Source organism: Sapajus apella, unplaced genomic scaffold, assembly GCF_009761245.1.
Source record: "Sapajus apella isolate SASKATOON/1434 unplaced genomic scaffold, GSC_monkey_1.0 scaffold35, whole genome shotgun sequence".
NCBI lineage: Eukaryota > Metazoa > Chordata > Mammalia > Primates > Cebidae > Sapajus > Sapajus apella.
This window is the reverse complement of record NW_022436975.1, coordinates 16,897,727-16,915,963: the sequence shown is the minus strand read 5'-3', so window position 1 is coordinate 16,915,963 and position 18,237 is coordinate 16,897,727. Positions and strand designations below refer to the sequence as shown.

Genomic DNA, 18,237 nt, shown 5'->3' with positions numbered 1-18,237 from the left:
CCAGATACAGAATTTTCTGCTGACACTTCTTCTCTGTCACCACTTGAAAAATGTTTTGTCATTTCCTTCAGGCTTCTGTTGATTTAGATGAGAAATACACTGCCACTGAAATGGGTGTTTGGCCATGCATTGTTCCTCCCTGTCTGCTTTCAAAATTTTTTCTTTGTCTTCAGTTTTTAGAAGTTTAATTATGATGTATCTTAGCATAGATTCCTTGGGTTTATCCTGTTGCAGTTCTCTCAGCCTCTTGAATCTGTAGATTTCTATCTTTTGCCAAATATGGGAGATTTCCAGCCATTACTTCTTTGACTACTCTTTTAGTCTATTCTTTTACTCCTTTCCTTCTAGGATGCTAATGCTATAAATGTTGGATCTTTGTTATCGTCCCACAGGTTTCTGAGACTCTGTTTTCAGTTTATTGCTTATTGGTTGTCAAAATCAGGCACATTCTATTGATCTGTCCTCAACTTCTATTCTCTGTCATCTCCACTGTACTATTAAGCTCATCCAGTTTTATTATTTATGTTATTTTTTGGTTCTATAGTTTCCATTTAGTTCTTTTTTGTAACTTCTATTTCTTCACTGAGAATTTCCATTTTTTTTTTTTTACTTGCTTCAAGAGAATTTGTCATTACTTGTTAATTTTTTTCTGACGGTTGCTTTAAAATGCTTTGCAGGCAGCTCCAGCATCTGGCTCATCTCAGCATGGGAGTTAGCTGATTGTCTTTTCTAATTCAAGTTGTGATCTTCTTGCATCTTTGTAGGATGGGTGATTTTGATTGTATCTGGGTATTTTGACTATCATGTTGGGAGATTTTGGGTTCTATTTAAATTGTTTTATTTTAGCAAGCAGTTCCCTTCTTTAGGGTTAGCAAGCAGGTCCTAGCCTACTTTTGTGAGTGGTTCCAGCAACAATCTACCTTTCAGAGTCTTTACAGTGCTTCTTTGGTTGGTTTGGTTTGTCTCTTGCTTCTGAGGCTCTCCACACTCCTTGTTGGTAGTAGCTGAGGAGCCAGGTGCCTTTAGATGAAGAAAGGGAGTCTCCAGCTTGCGAGGACAAAAGCATTTCCTGGGCTGGGTGTTTGTTGTGGTGGAATCCCCCTTACTAATTGTCCTCTCTCAAGTGGGGTCTCTAGGTGAGAGAGAGGAGTCCCAGGCTGGCAGTGGGAAAAGACAGCACTTTCCTGGCAAGATGCAGATGGGAAGCTTTCCGTTGGCACCCTTGCTGTTTCGTGGGGCTTGTCTAGCATTGTTGGCGGGACTTCTGTTCAATTTGGTGGAAGAATAAGGCTACCTGGATGCCTTCTCTTGCTAGACCGGGTATTGGGAAAAGCTGGGCCTGGGTTATCTTTTGCTGGGTTGGGGTGGAAGGGATTATAAGATGCCCTGATGCTGTGACCTGCGATTTCGGACCAAACTAACCTTCCTGTTTCTACCTTTCAGAGTTCTCTTTTGATTGTCTCTTGTGTTATTTCCAAGGTTTTTATTTGTGCTCAGCAGGAATAGAAAAGTCTACGCCATCTTGCTTAGACTGGAAGTCCTGTATACATACTTGTTTATTTATTTATTTTGAGACGCAATCTTACTCTGTCACCCAGGCTGGAGTGTAGCAGCATGATCTTGGCTCTCAGCTCACTGTAACCTCTGCCTCCCAGGTTCAAGCAATTCTTGTGCCTCACCCTCCCGAGCAGCAGGGATTACAGGCATGTGCCACCACGCCCAGCTAATTTTTATATTTTTAGTAGAGATGGGGTTTTGCCATGTTGACCAGGCTGGTCTTGAACTCCTGACCTCAAGTCATCCACCCTCCTCGGCCTCCCAAAGTGCTGGGATTGCAGACATGAGCCACTGTGCCCGGCCTATATGTGCTTATGTAGGCGTAAAACCTCTTTAGAAGGGTACACAAAGAATTGATAATATTGTTTCCCCTGGGGAAGCGACTTGGGGGATATGAGGTAAGAGAAAGGCTTTTTTATATACCTGTTTTCATTTTAATCAGATGAATATATTATCGTATGAAACATGAAATGCAAAAGAAGAAAGAAGTCTTCTAACTCAGCCTTGTTTTCAAGCACAGCCAAAGATTGTAACATTGGCCAAGTAGTGTATGGATTCAACAGTTGGTAAGTTTATTAAATTTCACTGACTTTTAATTTCACTATATTATGACTGCTTTGATCCAGATCCCAGAATATAAGAATAATATTCTCAGTGGATTTCCAGTTTGCTCATACATTTTGAATAACTGCAGAATACAAATGTGTAATTTAGTGAGAAGTAGATGCTTTTGGCAGCATACTAGTACCCTAATCACCTGAAAAAATAATATTTGTATGACATTAAAACAAAATTAATACCAAGACGCTAATTACATGAATAGACTTTATGTTGTAATTATTAAACTTGCAAACAACTAAGCATAATTAATGCCTTAATTAACATATGACCTGAAATTTTAGCTTACAAAATTAATAAAGGCAATTAAAAGTCACATTTGTAAAGTGGATTTTAAAAATTACAAGGAAGTTTGATGTCACTTTTTTTCCCTCCTCATTTTGGGGGACATTTTTGTAGATATTACAAAAATCAATTAACTGGCGATGCAATTAGGGCATTCCTGCCCACCTCCCCTCCCCCAGCACAGTGTCCCAGCCTGAAGCCTTAATAGTCAAGTTCAGAGATCTTCAGTCAAAGACGTCCACCAACAGGAGTGTCCAACAACAGGGGTGAGCAGCTACCAGGCACACTCCTCTGGAGAGGTCTAGGGCAAAATGAAACAGCAAAGACTTTTCTCTAGGTAGCATCTAATGAAAATATAAACTAGAAGATTGATTTTGACTTTGATCAGACTCTGCCATTTCCATGTAGCTATTTGGTTCCAAGTTGCACCATTGTCATTTTTCCTTCAAAACATGCTTCTTAAAGGCATTTCGGTCCCTATAACACATGATGAAGGTTTCAATCCAAAGCCAAAGAATTTCCCGTTAATAGATAAAAATAGAGACTCAATAAGTATTAGTTGGCTAAGGATTTGGAAAAATATTAGATCTGGGTTTCTACCTCATCCCTTATGCCAAAATAAACTCCAATTGGATCAAAGATTTAGTGTCAAAGCAAAATCATAAATGTGCTAGAAGCAGACAAGGTGAATATTTTTATAGTGTTGTAATTGTAACAAGGCTGAGTTACCTTTAAACCATAATAGGTAAAGCAAAAATCATAAAAGAAATGACTAACAAATTTGCCTAATTTTAAACTTCTGTACAGTAAGAAAAAACAGATAGGTTTAAAAAACTTAATTCAAGACTAAATCAAGAAGTAACTGATTAAAATCTGAAACTTTTATTTATATGTTGATCCTTTTACCATATAAAGGCATAGCTTTATACTTCATAAAAAATAAGTAATTGAAAATATGCATTAAAATATATGTATAGGATATTAAGTATAAGGAATAATTAAAAGAATTCACAAGTTTAATAATAACTTACAATGTGATTAAATAAATTACCAAATAACCGTAGACCACAGCCATTAAAAATCAGACTATTTAATAACATCAAGATATTTTCATAAGACTTTGTTAAAAAAAGAGGTAGTTCAAGAATATAGATGAATACAACCTGATTTTTAAATGTCTTTTCTGGATAGGAAAAAAAAGACTAGACGGAAACAAAATATCAATGATAATTATCACCAGAGGTAGGTAGGATTATGGATAAATAATTGCCTTCACTTATAGTAATTTGCAAATTTTCTACAATAAGAAAATGAATTTTGTACTCAACATTTCTTTTCTTGCAAGTTGGAAAACAGTTTAATCATCAGTCACCAAAACCCACAAGTGAATCTTAAATGTTTACAAGCACAAATCATTCCACTATTTCTGTTATCACCACGTCCTTCATGGTAGAGTATCACAAGTCAAAAGTTTCTGGTTGTTTCATCCACTTAAAACTATGTGTAAGAAATAACCTGAGTCTTAGCAACTGTAGGCTTCAATGTGAAACTGTCAAAGCACTCCTGGGACTTTGGGAGACGAAGGAGGGAGTACTGCTTAAAGCCAGGAGTTCAAGACCAGCCTGGACAACAAAGCAAGAATCCATCTCTTTAAAAAAGTAATTTAAAAAAATTAGCTAAGCATGGTGGTCCTGATAGCCTGAGTAGCTAGCCTGAAGTCCTAGCTACTCAGAAGCCTGAGGCAGGAGGATTGTTTGAGCCCAGGAGTTCGAGGCTGTGGTGAGCTATGATCACACCACTGCACTTCAGCCTGGGTGAGAGAGTGAGGCCCTATCTCTAAACTTACAAACAAACAAACACTCTCTTGGAAAGATTTTCTCTCTCTGAAAGCAGCTTCCCTGTCCAGAAGGTGGTTATGGTCTACACATCTTTCTTCCTCCAACTATCCAACAGACAGTTAAATATCTCAAAATGTCCTAAACGGTACCAAAATATTGTCAAGACAAGTATCAGACAGGCTACATGCTTTCTCGGTGTGACAAATATCAGAGTTTTGAGAAATTCATTAAACTCATCATGGCATCCTTGGAGGACTGACATACTACAGTACCAGGGCAGAAAGTCTCATGTAGCAGGAAGCCGGGAACCAGTGCTTCTTCCATCACTGATAGGCCTTTCTAGACTTCGGTCTAGAGATGATTTTTTTGTGGTTTGAGTTGGGGATTTGTCCCTTTGACTTTAATTTTCAAACATCTTCCCTCAGATTTTTGGGTTATAGTGGTAGCATTTCTCCCTTAATATATTTTTATTCCTTGGATACTTAAAAAGACATTTCAAAGTTTTCCAAAAATAACTAACTTGGAAAAAGATCAAATATAAAAGATCAAAATTAAGGGCTTGAGAACTATAGCTTACAAATACAGCATTTCACCAAACTCCTTTTATTAAAAAAGAATTTCTCTACCTGATTCAGTGATGCTATATTAGATGGGTTAAATGACAGCAATTGGCTGGGTGCAGTGGCTCATCCCCATAATCCCAGCACTTTGGGAGGCCGAGGCAGGTGGACCACATGAGGTCAGGAGTTCGAGACCAGCCTGGCCAAAATGGTGAAACCCCATCTCTACTAAAACAAATACAAAAATTAGCCAGGCGTGGTGGTAACACATCTGTAATCCCAGCTACTCGAGAGGCTGAGGCAGGAGAGCCACTTGAACCTGGGAAGTGCAGGTTGCAGTGAGCCGAGATTGTGCCATTGTGCTCCGGCCTGGGCAACAAAGTGAGACTCTGTCCCAGAAAACAAAAAAAGCCAGCGATTGATTGTGGTTGGTTCACTTATCTCTCTCTCCTCTCTCTCCTCTTTCTCTCTCTCTCTCTTCCCCTCTCTCCAAGTCTTTCCTAAGGCCCAGCATCATCAGTAAATTCTTTCATAAAATCAAGGTCATGACTGTCTATTCCTATCTCCTATGTTGTAGAGCAGGGAACATTGGATCTAAAATTTGGATTACCTGGTCTTGGCAAGAAGCTTATGTCGTTAACGGAGGCACCTGCCAATCACAAAATAACTGTCACTAGTAGCACAGGAAATATCACCATTGAACTCTGTACCTGTAGGTTTTCTTAATTTCTTCATTTGATGCTCCCTTATGCAGACCGAGAATTTCATATAGAGCTTCTCCTGTTGTTGACAGAGTCCGCTGTCTTTGGTTAGGTATGTTACATGCCATTTTCTAAGGCTGCAAAACTAAAGGGGAGAAAATAGCCATGAAGGTTATGCACACTACTTCCCACTCTCCAAAGGGGCAGACAGCTCATTTTTGACCTTTTGTAAAATGACAATCTGAAGAATATTTGTGTACCGACTGCAAAAGGAGGGAAGAAAAAGGTTAGGAGAGCCAAAAGCAGAGCTCTGAAGCAGGGTGTTAAAGAATACAGGCAGCCATGCAAATGGAGCAGGGCTTTGTCCACATGGCTAAATAGAAGCAAAATGTCATCTAAACACCCAGCGAATTCAGAATTGTTGAGAATTAATCCTCACAGGCCAGGCAAATGTAGAGTTTTTTGATGTTTTGGTTTTTTCTGGAATTTGCTTAACTTCTTTTTCACATATTTTCCAAATTTAGCCAGCAATGGAAGTGGTGGATATGGAGCAAACAGTAGCTGAGGGGTGTTGTTCAAATTATACTAAATTTTGGTTAAATAGGAGGAATACGTTCATGTAATCTGTTGTACAACTTGGTGACAATAGCCAATAACAATATATTACATATGTATGTGAAAATTGCTACAAGAGGAGCTTTTGAGTGTTCTCACCAGACAACAAAATGAGAAATGAGCGAATGTGTACACTAATTAGCTTACCTTAGCCATTCCACAATGTATGTACATATAAGTCAAAACATCAACCTGTACACCATAAATATACACAATTTTTATTTGTCAAATAAATGAGTCAACATAATAATTCCAATCCTAAGACTACAGAATATAGAGTTAGAGGCCATCTAGGCCAACTTAACAAATGCCTTTTGGGGTGTTCTGGCCTAAGGTCATTGTGGTAGTAGATAATTTTCCTGTTACCTGTTTAGCTCTCCTTTTTCTGGGGAGTAGATAGGTCCCCACTGCAACTTGTGCTTTTCCTGAGACCCACCTCAGTCTTACCTGATGTCAGTCGACCAGGAGGAAGTACCTGATCCAAGCCAGACCAATTAGAATCCTTCCCTAGGATTTTAAAAATGTAGAACAATCTCTCAGATGGTGAAACCTATACAATGTAACATTTGGGTATTGTTGGCTGGCTTGAATTGAGAAAGTGAAAGCCTCAGTGGGGTTCAGTTCCTGGTTCCAGTTGTTCTTGGGTCCACCTGCAACTCTTACCCTACCACAGTTTTCCTGTTAGCCCTTCCTTGGATTGAGCCAATAAAAATTCCTCTCCATGTACAAATGTACACACATATTTTCTCTTGTGTGTTTCAGCTAGGTCTTGATCACTGTCAACCAGGACTCCTAGGTGCCATTATACTCTCTCAATTAAACACCAGTGGCAGCTCCCCGAGCATCGCCAAGCCAGACTAACCATTGTGGACGTTTCTTAAGTCACTGCACCTATTCTGTCTTTAAGTTGAATGTAGCTTATGGGTACTTGGGAAGGACTATGTTGGGGAAGTAATAGTGATAAACTAAGATATTCAAACCCAATAGATTCAAATGTATTGTGTTGACATTTCTAATACAGATAAGAGTTATGTCTGCTTTATCGATTTTTCTCTATATGCAACATCCAAAAGAACCCATTTTGATAGTTTCAATTTGAGGGAAAAATGTATTTCCTTTTCATTATTTATGTCATGAAATAAGATAGATGTCATGATTCTCATAAATCAATGGAGAGTCGTAAAATCAATTTTAACAAGGCACAGAGAAGCACAGTTTTCATGCTTGTGAGCATCCTGCCCTATGACTCACTTTGTTTGCTTCCTACTTGGATCTTGCTGTCACTAATCCAGGAAAGAGATACACAGTTTATTGAAGATAATCTACTACACGAATTCTGATAACAGCCACAGCCAACAATTCAATTACAGTCATGCACTACTTAACGATGAGGATATGTTCTGAGAAATGCATCCTTAGGGGATTTTGTCGCTGTGTGAACATCAGAGTGTATTTACACAAAGCTAGATAGTAGAGCCTACTATACGCCAAGGCTATATGGTCTAGCCTACTGCTCCTAGACTACAAACCTGTACAGTGTGTTACGGTATTGAATATTGCAGGCAACTTTTTAATGCCATGGTATTTGTTTGTATAAACACATCTAAACACAGAAAAGGTACAGTGAAAATGTAGTATAAAAGATTTTTTTAAAAAGGTAAAAAACACTTGCGTATGACACTTGGCACAAATGGATCTCGAAGGACTGGAAGTTGTTTGGGTTGGGAGTCAGTGAGTAAGGGTGAGTGAATGTGAAGGCCTAGGACGTCGTTGTACACTTTTATATAATGAGCAATGCAGTAGGTTTCTTTACACCAGCATTGCCACAGACATGAGTCATGCGTCACACTACATTATGATAGCTACAGTGTCACTAGGCAATAGTAATTTTTCAACTCCTTTATAACTTCCGGGACCACCATTGTATATATAGTCTGACATTGACCAAAATGTTATTATTCAGACAACTGTATTTATTCAAAAGCCTAAAGTGCGTGCTAGGTCTTCAGAGAGGTTGCAGTCTAATATGGGATTCAAATGTGTAAGCCAATAATGAAACTAGTGTTTGGAATCAGAGAAGTACCAAGTATAGAGATCAAACAGAGGAGGATCTCCTAGAGGACAGGTTTCTGCTTGGGAATCGTGCCATCAGAAGCCTCACTTTGTGCCTGGCACGTATTAGGTATTTGGCAAATGTCCGCTGGGTGATTCAAGAGTAAGTGCTTAACTTGAGTGGGATTGGTAGGGACAGCCTCACGGAAAAGGTGAAGTCTGAACTGAAAGCAATACTACCACTTGCTACTATAGAACTTGGTTCATATTTTTCTATTATAGCCCTTTTATCTATTCTAACCTTGGACCTTACGGCCTTGGTGGCCAGTGACTTTCTTGGTCAGCTATTTGCATAAATCAACATGAAAGAGGACTTCTGGGTTTGGGGGCTGAAAGAGGAGGGAGGAAATTGTGATTGGGATGTAGCTCAGAGAGAAGAAGAGGGGAGTCTAGACCAGATGTTGCCCACTGGTCTCCTGCCCTGCCCAGTATCATGTTTTTGAGCTCTTCTGGGGGAGAACTTAGAGACTGAAGAGATGTTTGCATGAACCGTCTGTAAAAATTAAAAGGAACAAAGATTTCCAAATTTGAAACTGTATCATAGGGATAGACAGCACCCAGGCCAGGCTGGGCCAACATTTTTCTACAAAGAAAGTAGCGACAAAGTGGCAGAACAGTCAGGGAACACTGCTGCCTACCCCTTCCCTTGGCTCCAGGCCTGATAGGAGAAGGGCTGGTCGCAGAAGGCTCAGAGTGATTTCAGAAAACATTTGCAATTACCCCCTAGGGATATTCAGAAATATCTGGGGTGCTTGGAAGCTCCAGAATCACAATGTAGGAAAGACTCAGTACCAGCAAGGGGCAGGAAGAGAAGAGTGAGGGTGGGCAGCTGGGTGGGGGGTGCCTTTAGGTTGCTTTGTGTATACTTTAACTGGGATTAAGAAAACATCATTTATTCAAATTTAGAATGGGGATGATGTGGACTAATATTAATGGAGATAATGGGGATCAAAGGTAGACACTAAAGCTCCTCTCTGCAACTCTACCTGCATACTGGTACGTCTCTGGGAGGATTTTGAGGGAGGTGGGGGCCTGTATTTGTACAGGTGAGGTCTAGCAGCACAGCAGAATGAATTACATGAATTCCAGGAAAGCCACATTTGTTTCCACAGCCAGTGGGCCTGGGAATAACAGGGTTGTTATGCTCAACAAAACATTATTCACTCACATGTCTCTTCACACTCTGAGCTCCTTAGGGGCTAGAATGCTATTTTCTATTAATCTTTGTAATAAAAAGTCTTAAGAGCTGTTTTATTGCATGAAAGGGAAGGAGAACAGGGAATTAGACTTTACTGAGCCCCTCCTATGCGCCAGAAAGACAACTTTCATATGTGGTAGCATTTAATCCTGTTATCAGTTCTTGAGGACAACAGAGAGAGACCCCCAAAAGCTTAGGAGTAAGATAAATAAAATGGTTTTCTGACAGTTAAAATGGGAGATTGGTGCATGCTGGATCAGGAAAAAGCTGTCTTATCATAAAATCATCTTAAAGAGATAAATTGCTCCTGGGCCTGCAAGACCTGATAGAACCTGATTAAACCTGATTAACTGCATAATCGTAACTGACAGTGTCAGGTTCTTCTTGTGTCAGTTATTCAGGAGGATGAGCAGACATGGGCAAGCAGAGAAAAACAAATGCGGAGGGCAATGCTGGCTGGTCCATCCAAGCGCTATTGCAAGGAAGGAGGGAAAGGACTCAGGCCCTGTTGGCCAGGCGGTTGCTCTTGAGAGAACCTCATCCGGGGATTTCAGCCTTTGTTGTTAAACACTGGACTCATCTAACTCCATGCTCACAAGCCTCCTTCTGGTTGTTATCTGGCATTCTATATAAGCCTTCCTCAAGGAAGAGAAGGCACTGGTCACATGGATTCAGTTCTTCCCCCTGGTCTCAGAGACAATTCTGTCTCTTGGTAAATGAATAAATTGGCATCTGATGATGATTTGTCAAGATCCACCCACAAGGAGGACATGAATTGGTCATGTTGACACAAGTGGTCTGGTTCCAAGGATAGCTGTTTCCCTTCTTAAAATAACAGACATCCAGAGTTTGTGCCCCATCCAGAGAACGTGGCTGCAGGGAGTGTGGCCTTCAGCAAGGCCCTGCTCTCTGGCTGCCGCCAACTCAGCTGGTTGAGCTTCCAAGGCTGAGAACCGGACAGACTTTTACTGTTTTGACCACGGTAAGTTCATGTTATGGTGATCAATGCTGTCATAGGAAGTCTCTTGGAAGACAAGTGGCTGGTAGCCCCTGAGGGGCAATAGGCATATACCTCTCTGCTTTGCAATCTCATTTTATAAATGAGGGAAGTGAGTCTCCCAGAAGTAAAGCAACTTGCCCAGGTTCACACAGGTGAGTTTTGAATTTAGAGCTATCTGGTTCTAAAGCCCGTGTTCTTACTAGAGTGTCATGTGAAGTAACACTTGACATTTGTAAGATGCTTTACAAGTGATTTCCCCCAACCAGTATCTCATCTGATCCCCACAGGAACTCTGAATAGTGGTGATGCTGAATTGTAGCAGCCTTGTACTGGTGCCCAGTTGTAGGTCGTGAGGGGCCCTGTGTCTCTGTCCAAGTTGAGGGGCTACAGGAGGGCGCAGTGGGAGCTAAGGGCTACGGTGGCAAGTGTTTTCCCTCTGCACAGCCACTGAGCCCGCACATGGACTAAGAGGAGCTCCTGAAGGAGTTAGTTAGGAAAGTAGGGTTAGCTGGAAGTAGAGGAATGTGTGGGTTATGCAAAAATTTCAGAACTGCTGCAGGGAGGCCAGTTTGTAAGCCACACAGGAAAGAACATTCCTGGCCTCTGAGTCAAAATCTCCTTTGGCACCTCCAGGAAGCCCTGTGGCTCAGGGCTATGGGAACCACAAGAGCCATAGCCCTGAGTGCTTCTAGTCTTTGTTAAGCTTGCTCCTACCATCGATGAAGAAACACTCTCCCCTCTCCATTCCATAAAACTCCTGGTTCTTATTTCCTTGCTGACTGGGTGGTGACAGCATGTTAGGTTTGGCATTGGGCAGCACTTTTACTGGGTACACCAATGTCCGTGAGCAAAGCAGCCTAACGTCAGCATTCATGATTTTCACAGAGGAAGACTGTAGGGTTTCTGGAGGTGAGGGTGCCTGGATCTGGTTCAGTATCCTTTCCAGGGTGAGGAAAGCAGCCCCGGGGAGGCTGCAAAGCCCTCTGGCGCCTTTTGTGGACATTTTTCTCCAAAGCTGCCTCCTTTAAAATTATCCCAGGTGTAGAAAAGGGAAGATGGGTCCAGGTGGGGACTGCTCCCAGCTCCTTCCAGAGAACAGTCCTGGAAACAGCCTGAAGCCCATCCTTCCCTTCCCTAGACCTTTGCTTCTTTACCCTTCCTTTTCCAGTGGGAAAAAAAAGGACAGATTCCATTTTTCAAAGAGTTTCATATGTAGAAACTCACATCCAAGAAGACACGGTAGCTAGCTAATCCTTTGGTTAATGATGTTTTTTTTCCAATCATCACTTCATTTAGAAATTGAATCACATTATAATCTATTCCTGCTAAACAAAATCCAGTAGCCAACTTGTTTTATGATATGGATTGATCAATATTCAGAATGGGTGGTATAGACAGTTTATTGTGTTTCATCTTCTTTTGCCCTATTCTCAAAGATTCCCTTTTAGACAGACAACATCTTTAATGAAGAAACTTTTTTTAAAAAGTCCATTTGCATTATGCTAAGATGCAAGCAAAAGATAGTTGGTCAATGTGGGTAGTCATTGGCTGACTCTATAGACTGAAACATGAAGGAACCAAAAGACCATAAGGTTGCTTTGTGCCTCGAGCAGCAACAACACACTACTTTTTCTGCCTCCCTGTTAAGCTAGAAACCAGATTCTTCATATATTATTGATTTCTATGATATTTAGTTTCAGATTCAATAGAGTAATACATTGAAACCCTTAATGGTGTAAAGATGTTATGTCCTAAGAACATAATAACATAAAAAACTCTTCCTTAAGTAACCTTAAATAGTGGAGCCATAACCTTTTTTAAATTCCTTATCTAAAGTGCAACTCTTAAAACTCCCTTTTTTCCTGTAACCTTTTGAATTATAATATTTCTATGCAAATTTCAAGTCTTTATTATTTATTTATAGTTCCTCATTTATCAAGCATCCAATGGGGAGAAAAATCTTGTTGAGCAAAGTCATTAAGTGATTTAATTTTGAACATCCAATACATGATATTAATCTTCTGAACTTAAAATTACTTTCTAGCTGCACGACAAAGCCATTAATATTACAAAAAGCATTGACCTCTATAGAGTGACTACCAAACCAGGTATCACGTGCCTCTTGATAATGAATGTAACTGAAAGAAGGTACAGCCCCCCAGTGACAATAAGCACTGACTCAAAATGAACAGAAATTTTAAAGGTTCTAATTCCAGTGGTCTTAAGAGTGCTGATCTAAATTTTTCATGTTGAAATGAAGTCTTCCTTTCAAAACAAAAGAAACTTCACCTATATCTATTATGTGCATTTTGAAAAAATTGAAAAAGTCAATGCCTTTCTTGGCAGAGTCCTTTCACAACTGAGAAAATGAATGTGGGCAGAGGAGATTAGATCATTAAACACAGCAAACACACTTTCTATGGCATTCACTGGGAAAATCAACATGCTTTACCATTTTGTCATTACTTCTATGATTCCTCCATAGAAATTCATTTAATGAAACAAAATTCCCATAAGCCCAAATAATGTATCTTAAAGCTAAATGCACATCCAAAATAGAAATCCTATATTTAAAAGTAATAATTCTCCCTAGCATGATGGCTTATTTGCTATTTGAAAACAATGGTCTCAGCTGAACATGGTGGCTCACACCTGTAATTCCAGCACTTTGGGAAGCCAAGGTCAGGAGTTCAAGACCAGGCTGGCCAACATGGTGAAACCCTGTCTCTACTAAAAATACAAAAATTAGCCGTGGTAGTGGGTGCGTGTAATCCCAGCTACTCAAGAGGCTGAAGCAGGAGAATCGCTTGAACCAGGGAGGCGGATGTTGTGGTGATCCGAGATCACGCCACTGTACTCCAGCCTGAGCCACAGAGTGAGACTCTGTCTCAAAAAAAAAAAAGAAAGAAAGAAGGGAGGAAAGAGAAAGAGAAAGAAAGAAGGAAAGAAAGAAAGAGAGAGAGAGAGAAAGAGAGAGAGAGCGAGAAAGAAGAGAAAACAATGGTCTTTTCATTGCACTGGTCCTTATATAAACGGCAACCTGAAGATGGGGCAACTTAGAATGTTACTAGTAATCCCCGGTACCTGTTCCTGGAACCCCGAGCCCTGATTCTGTGTCCGCAAACAGGAACAACTTGCTGTTTTCAACTGGTCTGGAAGTAGATGTGCAAGGAAATAAAAGAAGGCAACAACAAAAGCGGCTGTTCCATACCTGTTCCACTGTTTTAAAGCAAACAGTTGCTCCTTTCCATCCTTCCCCCTTGCGGGGTTAAGCAGGTCAATAGAGTCAGGTTACTTTTCATTTGTTACTCTGTCAGCCAATTGGTTATCCCTCTGGAAAATACAACAAAGAGAATAAAACATGCATGACTGTAAAGCTTGCAATTACAAGGCATGAAATGATACTAAAACATATGCCACATCCCACTTTTGATCCTTTGTTGACTGGTGCTTGGTTCAACCAGACACCACTGAGGAACTGACTCCAGAATCTCCGCCAGGACTCTCCATTAAGGAATAAGCTCATCTCCTGACATATGAAATGGGTTCCTTCAAACTTTATTTTCTTTTTGGTTTAAGGCTAGTACTGATCAGCTGATTTAAAATTACTGGAAAGACCATGCAACATTAATAAGGGGAAACTTTAATCGCTCGCTATTTATTAACTCAATATTTTCAAATCTGCATATTTAACACTCTTCTAGTTAAGAGGCACTGAGTCACAATACTGACTGAGGTGGTTTTAAGGGTTAAGGCATCTCTTGCTAAAGCAATGCTCACACTCTCACAGACATTAAAAAGTCTTGTGACACAATAATTCCTATGATTTCGAGTAAGATCCTACAGACTGAAAAAGTCTTACATTAGGCAGGTTTTATTCCCGAATTTGGCACAGTGGGGTCCTGGGGGCTGAAGGAGTAGTTTAAGTGTGCTGCTTACCAAGACAAGAAGTCAAGCTTCAGGTAATTTTGCGTGAATGATTCAGAGCACTCTCGCCTCTAGAGGGCACTGTTTTTTTAGATACCTTCAGATTGCCAGCCAGAGTTTATGAAGCAGCCCATCATCACAGAAAAACAAGAAGAAGAAACACGAAGAAGGAGAAGAAAAACAAACAAATTCAGAACTAAATACCCAAGTTCCAGCATCACTTCAGCTTAAGGACAGTGTCCTTTGATGAAATGAAAATTGTTCCTATATAAATATGGTGAACTTATGAGTAGCTTTTAAAAACTTATGTTTTAGTTTATGTTTCAAATTTAATCTAATAAGAAACACTTTTAGTAAAAGTCGTTTTACACAATTAATCACTCTCCTTAACCATTAATCTTTGTTTTAAAGTATTACATGGAACGTTAGTTTCAAAAAGTTAAGTAGTGCAAAACGCTTCAGCAAAGTGGAACTGTAGCTGTGTTTCAAAGAGAAAGCGCAGTATTCATCCAACAATTAGTCACCTATTGAATTCGAGCACTGGACTAAGTGCTAGAAATATGCTGATAACAAAAGTCAACACAGACCCTGAGTGTGTGAGTCAAAGAGTTACAGCCTCTGAGACAGGCAGAGAAAAATCAAAATGGTCACTCAAAAAGTGGAAAAGTGAGACTTTGGAGAGATGCTATAAGAACATAGAATCAGTGAACAGTTGAAGATCAGAGAAAGCTTCCCTGAACAAAAACAACTGGGCAACTAGTGCTTTATCTAGTTCTTTATCTGAAAAGAGCTAGCTAAAGGAGTTGCTGGTAGAAGCAAATATATTCCAAGCAGGTGGAAGAGCATGTTCAAAGGTCCTATGTGCTTAAGTCGGAGAAATTGAAGGGACATTCTGATGTGTGCTGTCATACATAGGACGTCATTACATGCCTATAAGCATACGGCTTCCAATATATCATCAAAAGATACAGCCAGAGATCAATGGGATCATATTCCACGTAACCAGGTGAGGCTTTCTAGAAATGATGAGTTTCAAATGATGTTTGTAAAAGGAAATTACTCATGGTAAGCACATTAAACAGTTCCTTGATTCAAAATGCACTAAATGTATTGTAAAAGCATTTCCAAGTGGATCATTTATGTTTTGAAAAAGAGAACTTAGTAGATCTTCCAAGATTGAATGAAAGAGTCCTATCTGTGAGGTAGGAAACTGACGATAGAACTATGATGGGGAAGAGGGTTTTACAGGCTATTATCCTTGTTTCCTCTATTTATGGGGTCTTCACTGTTCCCTTAGGGGCTCCTAAGGACCTTTTATACACCTCTTTCAGTTGACACATGTGGTTAGGGTTATTTTAAGAAATGACTGGTGCACCAGCACAGAGTCTGCAGCAGGTACCAGATGAATTATCTGAATATTCAGCCGAAACTGTCTAACACATAAGCATTAAGATACATAGTCTTTCTTTTAAATTTCATATCTCAGCAGGCTCAAACACAACTCGTTTTGAACATGTGATGTGCAAGGAAATGATGAACAAAGGTATTATTATTACTAGTATTATTATTTTTACTACTTCTCTGTATCATTTATTATTATTACAATATATGGAACTCAAGCCATCACTTTGTAAATTTCAAAGAGATAAATCATCTGGTCAAGATTCATTGTGTTAACGTACTTTGGAAAGGGAAAATACAGGTGGCTGCTTTGATTGTGTAAAATGAAAAAGCCGTCACTACCACGCCAGTATCTCAGAGGTAGCTACTGAACAATTCTGCCAATTCTTCTGTAAAACTAAGTACTTATATACTTCAGAAGAACAAACTGGGTAATTCCTATTATGTTGTATCACTTTACAAAGTTTTTAAAAAGTCCCTTTTAAAGAGAAGTTACAAAGGGGAGAGAATTTTAATTCTCTCCGAAATCTATAAACATGTAGAAAACATAGAATTATAGAAGGCTAAGCAGGGAGAACTAGACTATAACTCTCTCTAGAAACACTTGAAAAGATTTTAAGAATTCTGACACCTGGGGCCCACCCAGACTATCCCAAAGCAAAAATCTGGCTCAGTGGGGCTGGGCTTGTGTACTTTTCAAGGCTCCTGGGGTGGTTCTATAGAGCTGCTTGGGGTAAGAGCCACCGTTTACCCCACGTCAGAGAGATCTGAGCGCTGACAGTTCTCCAGTTAGGTAATGTGGAAAACACCTGCCAACCAGCAGCTCTCTGGAGGAATTTACCACTGCCTGGGTTTTCCAAGAAAACATTTACTGAAGATAATGGTATCCTTGTGATAAAACACAAAATAAAATTCAGTTTAATTCAAGAAAGCATATCCAAGAACATTTTTATTTCTTAAGCATAGGTCAAGTCATTTTTTTTTTTGGACAGAGTCTCGCTCTGTCACCAGGCTGGAGTGAAGCGGCACAATCCTGGCTCACTGCAACCTCCACCTCCTGGGTTCAAGCAATTCCCCTGACTCAGCCTCCTGAGTAGTTGGGACTACAGGTGCGTGCCACCACTCCTGGCTAATTTTTTGTATTTTAGTAGAGATGGGGTTTCACCATGTTGGCCAGGATGGTCTTGATCTCCTGACCTTGTGATCTGCCTGCCTTGGACTTCCAAAGTGCTGGGATTGCAGGTGTGAAAACCACCATGCCTGGCAAAGAACTATTATATACATAGATTATTTTCTAGGATTGAAGTATTTTGAAAATTTTTAAGAAGGTACTCTCCCCCTGACCCCTCAAATGGGAACTGAGTACATTGGAAAAGCTTTAAGAATTTGAATGTGTAATCCTGATAGATTTCATTCCAAATTTAAAATGCATCAGTGGATGGAATGAGTTCCATAACAAATGGAAATTGCTCCCTCTTTATCACAGAGCAAGGCACTATACTGGGTATTTTGGGAGACTAAGAGGCAGTGATGATGATGATGATGATGATAGTTATCATAGCTAACACTAACTAGATTATCTCATTTAAAGCCCTAAAATGTATAAAGTGGGCCGGGCACAGCGGCTCATGCCTGTAATCCCAGCACTTTGGGAGGCCGAAGCTAGTGGATCACCTGAGGTCAGGAGTTCAAGACCAGCCTGGCCAACATGATGAAACCTGTCTCTACTAAAAATACAAAAAATTAACTGGGCATGGTGGTAGGCGCCTATAATCCCAGTTACTCAGGAGGCTGAGGCAGGAGAATCACCTGAATCCGGGAGGCAGAGGTTGCAGTGAGCCGAGATCACGCCATTGCGCTCCAGTCTGGGAAACAAGAGCAAAACTCCATCTCAAAAAACAAAACAAAAAAAATGTATAAAGTGGATATTTTTATGCCCTCATTTTTTAGAGAAGGAATTTGAGATTGAGGAGGTTGAATGAATTGCCCAAGGTGACCAGCCAGTAAAGAGTGGACTCTGGCTTTGAAATCTGGCTGGTTGATTCCATAGCTCAAGCTGTCACCCATTACAGAGCTTTGCTTTAGGAGCCTGTAATTCCAGTGGACTGCCGCGTGCTATATTCCCTTGCTTATCAGTCTGTGACTGTGCCAAGTGGTGCGTGTGTAAAAGCTCAAGAAAAACATTGAGGTAATGGCCTTAAACAAGGAACTACCAATAAGCCTGTTCACTGATGAAGCTCAACTCACAGCTCTAGTGTCAAGGTTAAGAACTTGCTTCCTTTTGTTAAGTAAACTTTTGCTTAAGTAAAGCTCAGAGTCTGAGAACAATGCTACAGAAAAAAAATATTGACTGAGTCTTGGCCCCTGCTAGGAAACATAATATGTATTTCACATGCGTAAAATTTAAACACCTTGTTGCTTACTT

General features: G+C 40.1%; 1 protein-coding gene and 1 long non-coding RNA gene across 2 annotated transcripts in view; one reads left to right on the top strand and one right to left on the bottom strand.

Annotated features, from left to right (window-relative positions):
* The window catches only part of LOC116563564, a 34,815-nt gene extending 19,283 nt beyond the window's left edge, over positions 1–15,532 (top strand). The window contains exon 3 of the long non-coding RNA XR_004274460.1: positions 14,505–15,532. This is a non-coding gene — a long non-coding RNA (uncharacterized LOC116563564). The remainder of the gene's footprint in view (positions 1–14,504) is intronic.
* Positions 1–18,237, bottom strand: part of DNAJC5B (DnaJ heat shock protein family (Hsp40) member C5 beta) — a 69,085-nt gene that overhangs the window by 38,321 nt on the left and 12,527 nt on the right. The window contains exons 2-3 of the mRNA XM_032296220.1: positions 13,696–13,817; positions 5,569–5,704 (exon numbers count right to left, since the gene is read on the bottom strand). Of these exons, the coding sequence (XP_032152111.1) occupies positions 5,569–5,687 (119 nt within the window). The 5' untranslated portion in view covers positions 5,688–5,704; positions 13,696–13,817. The remainder of the gene's footprint in view (positions 1–5,568; positions 5,705–13,695; positions 13,818–18,237) is intronic.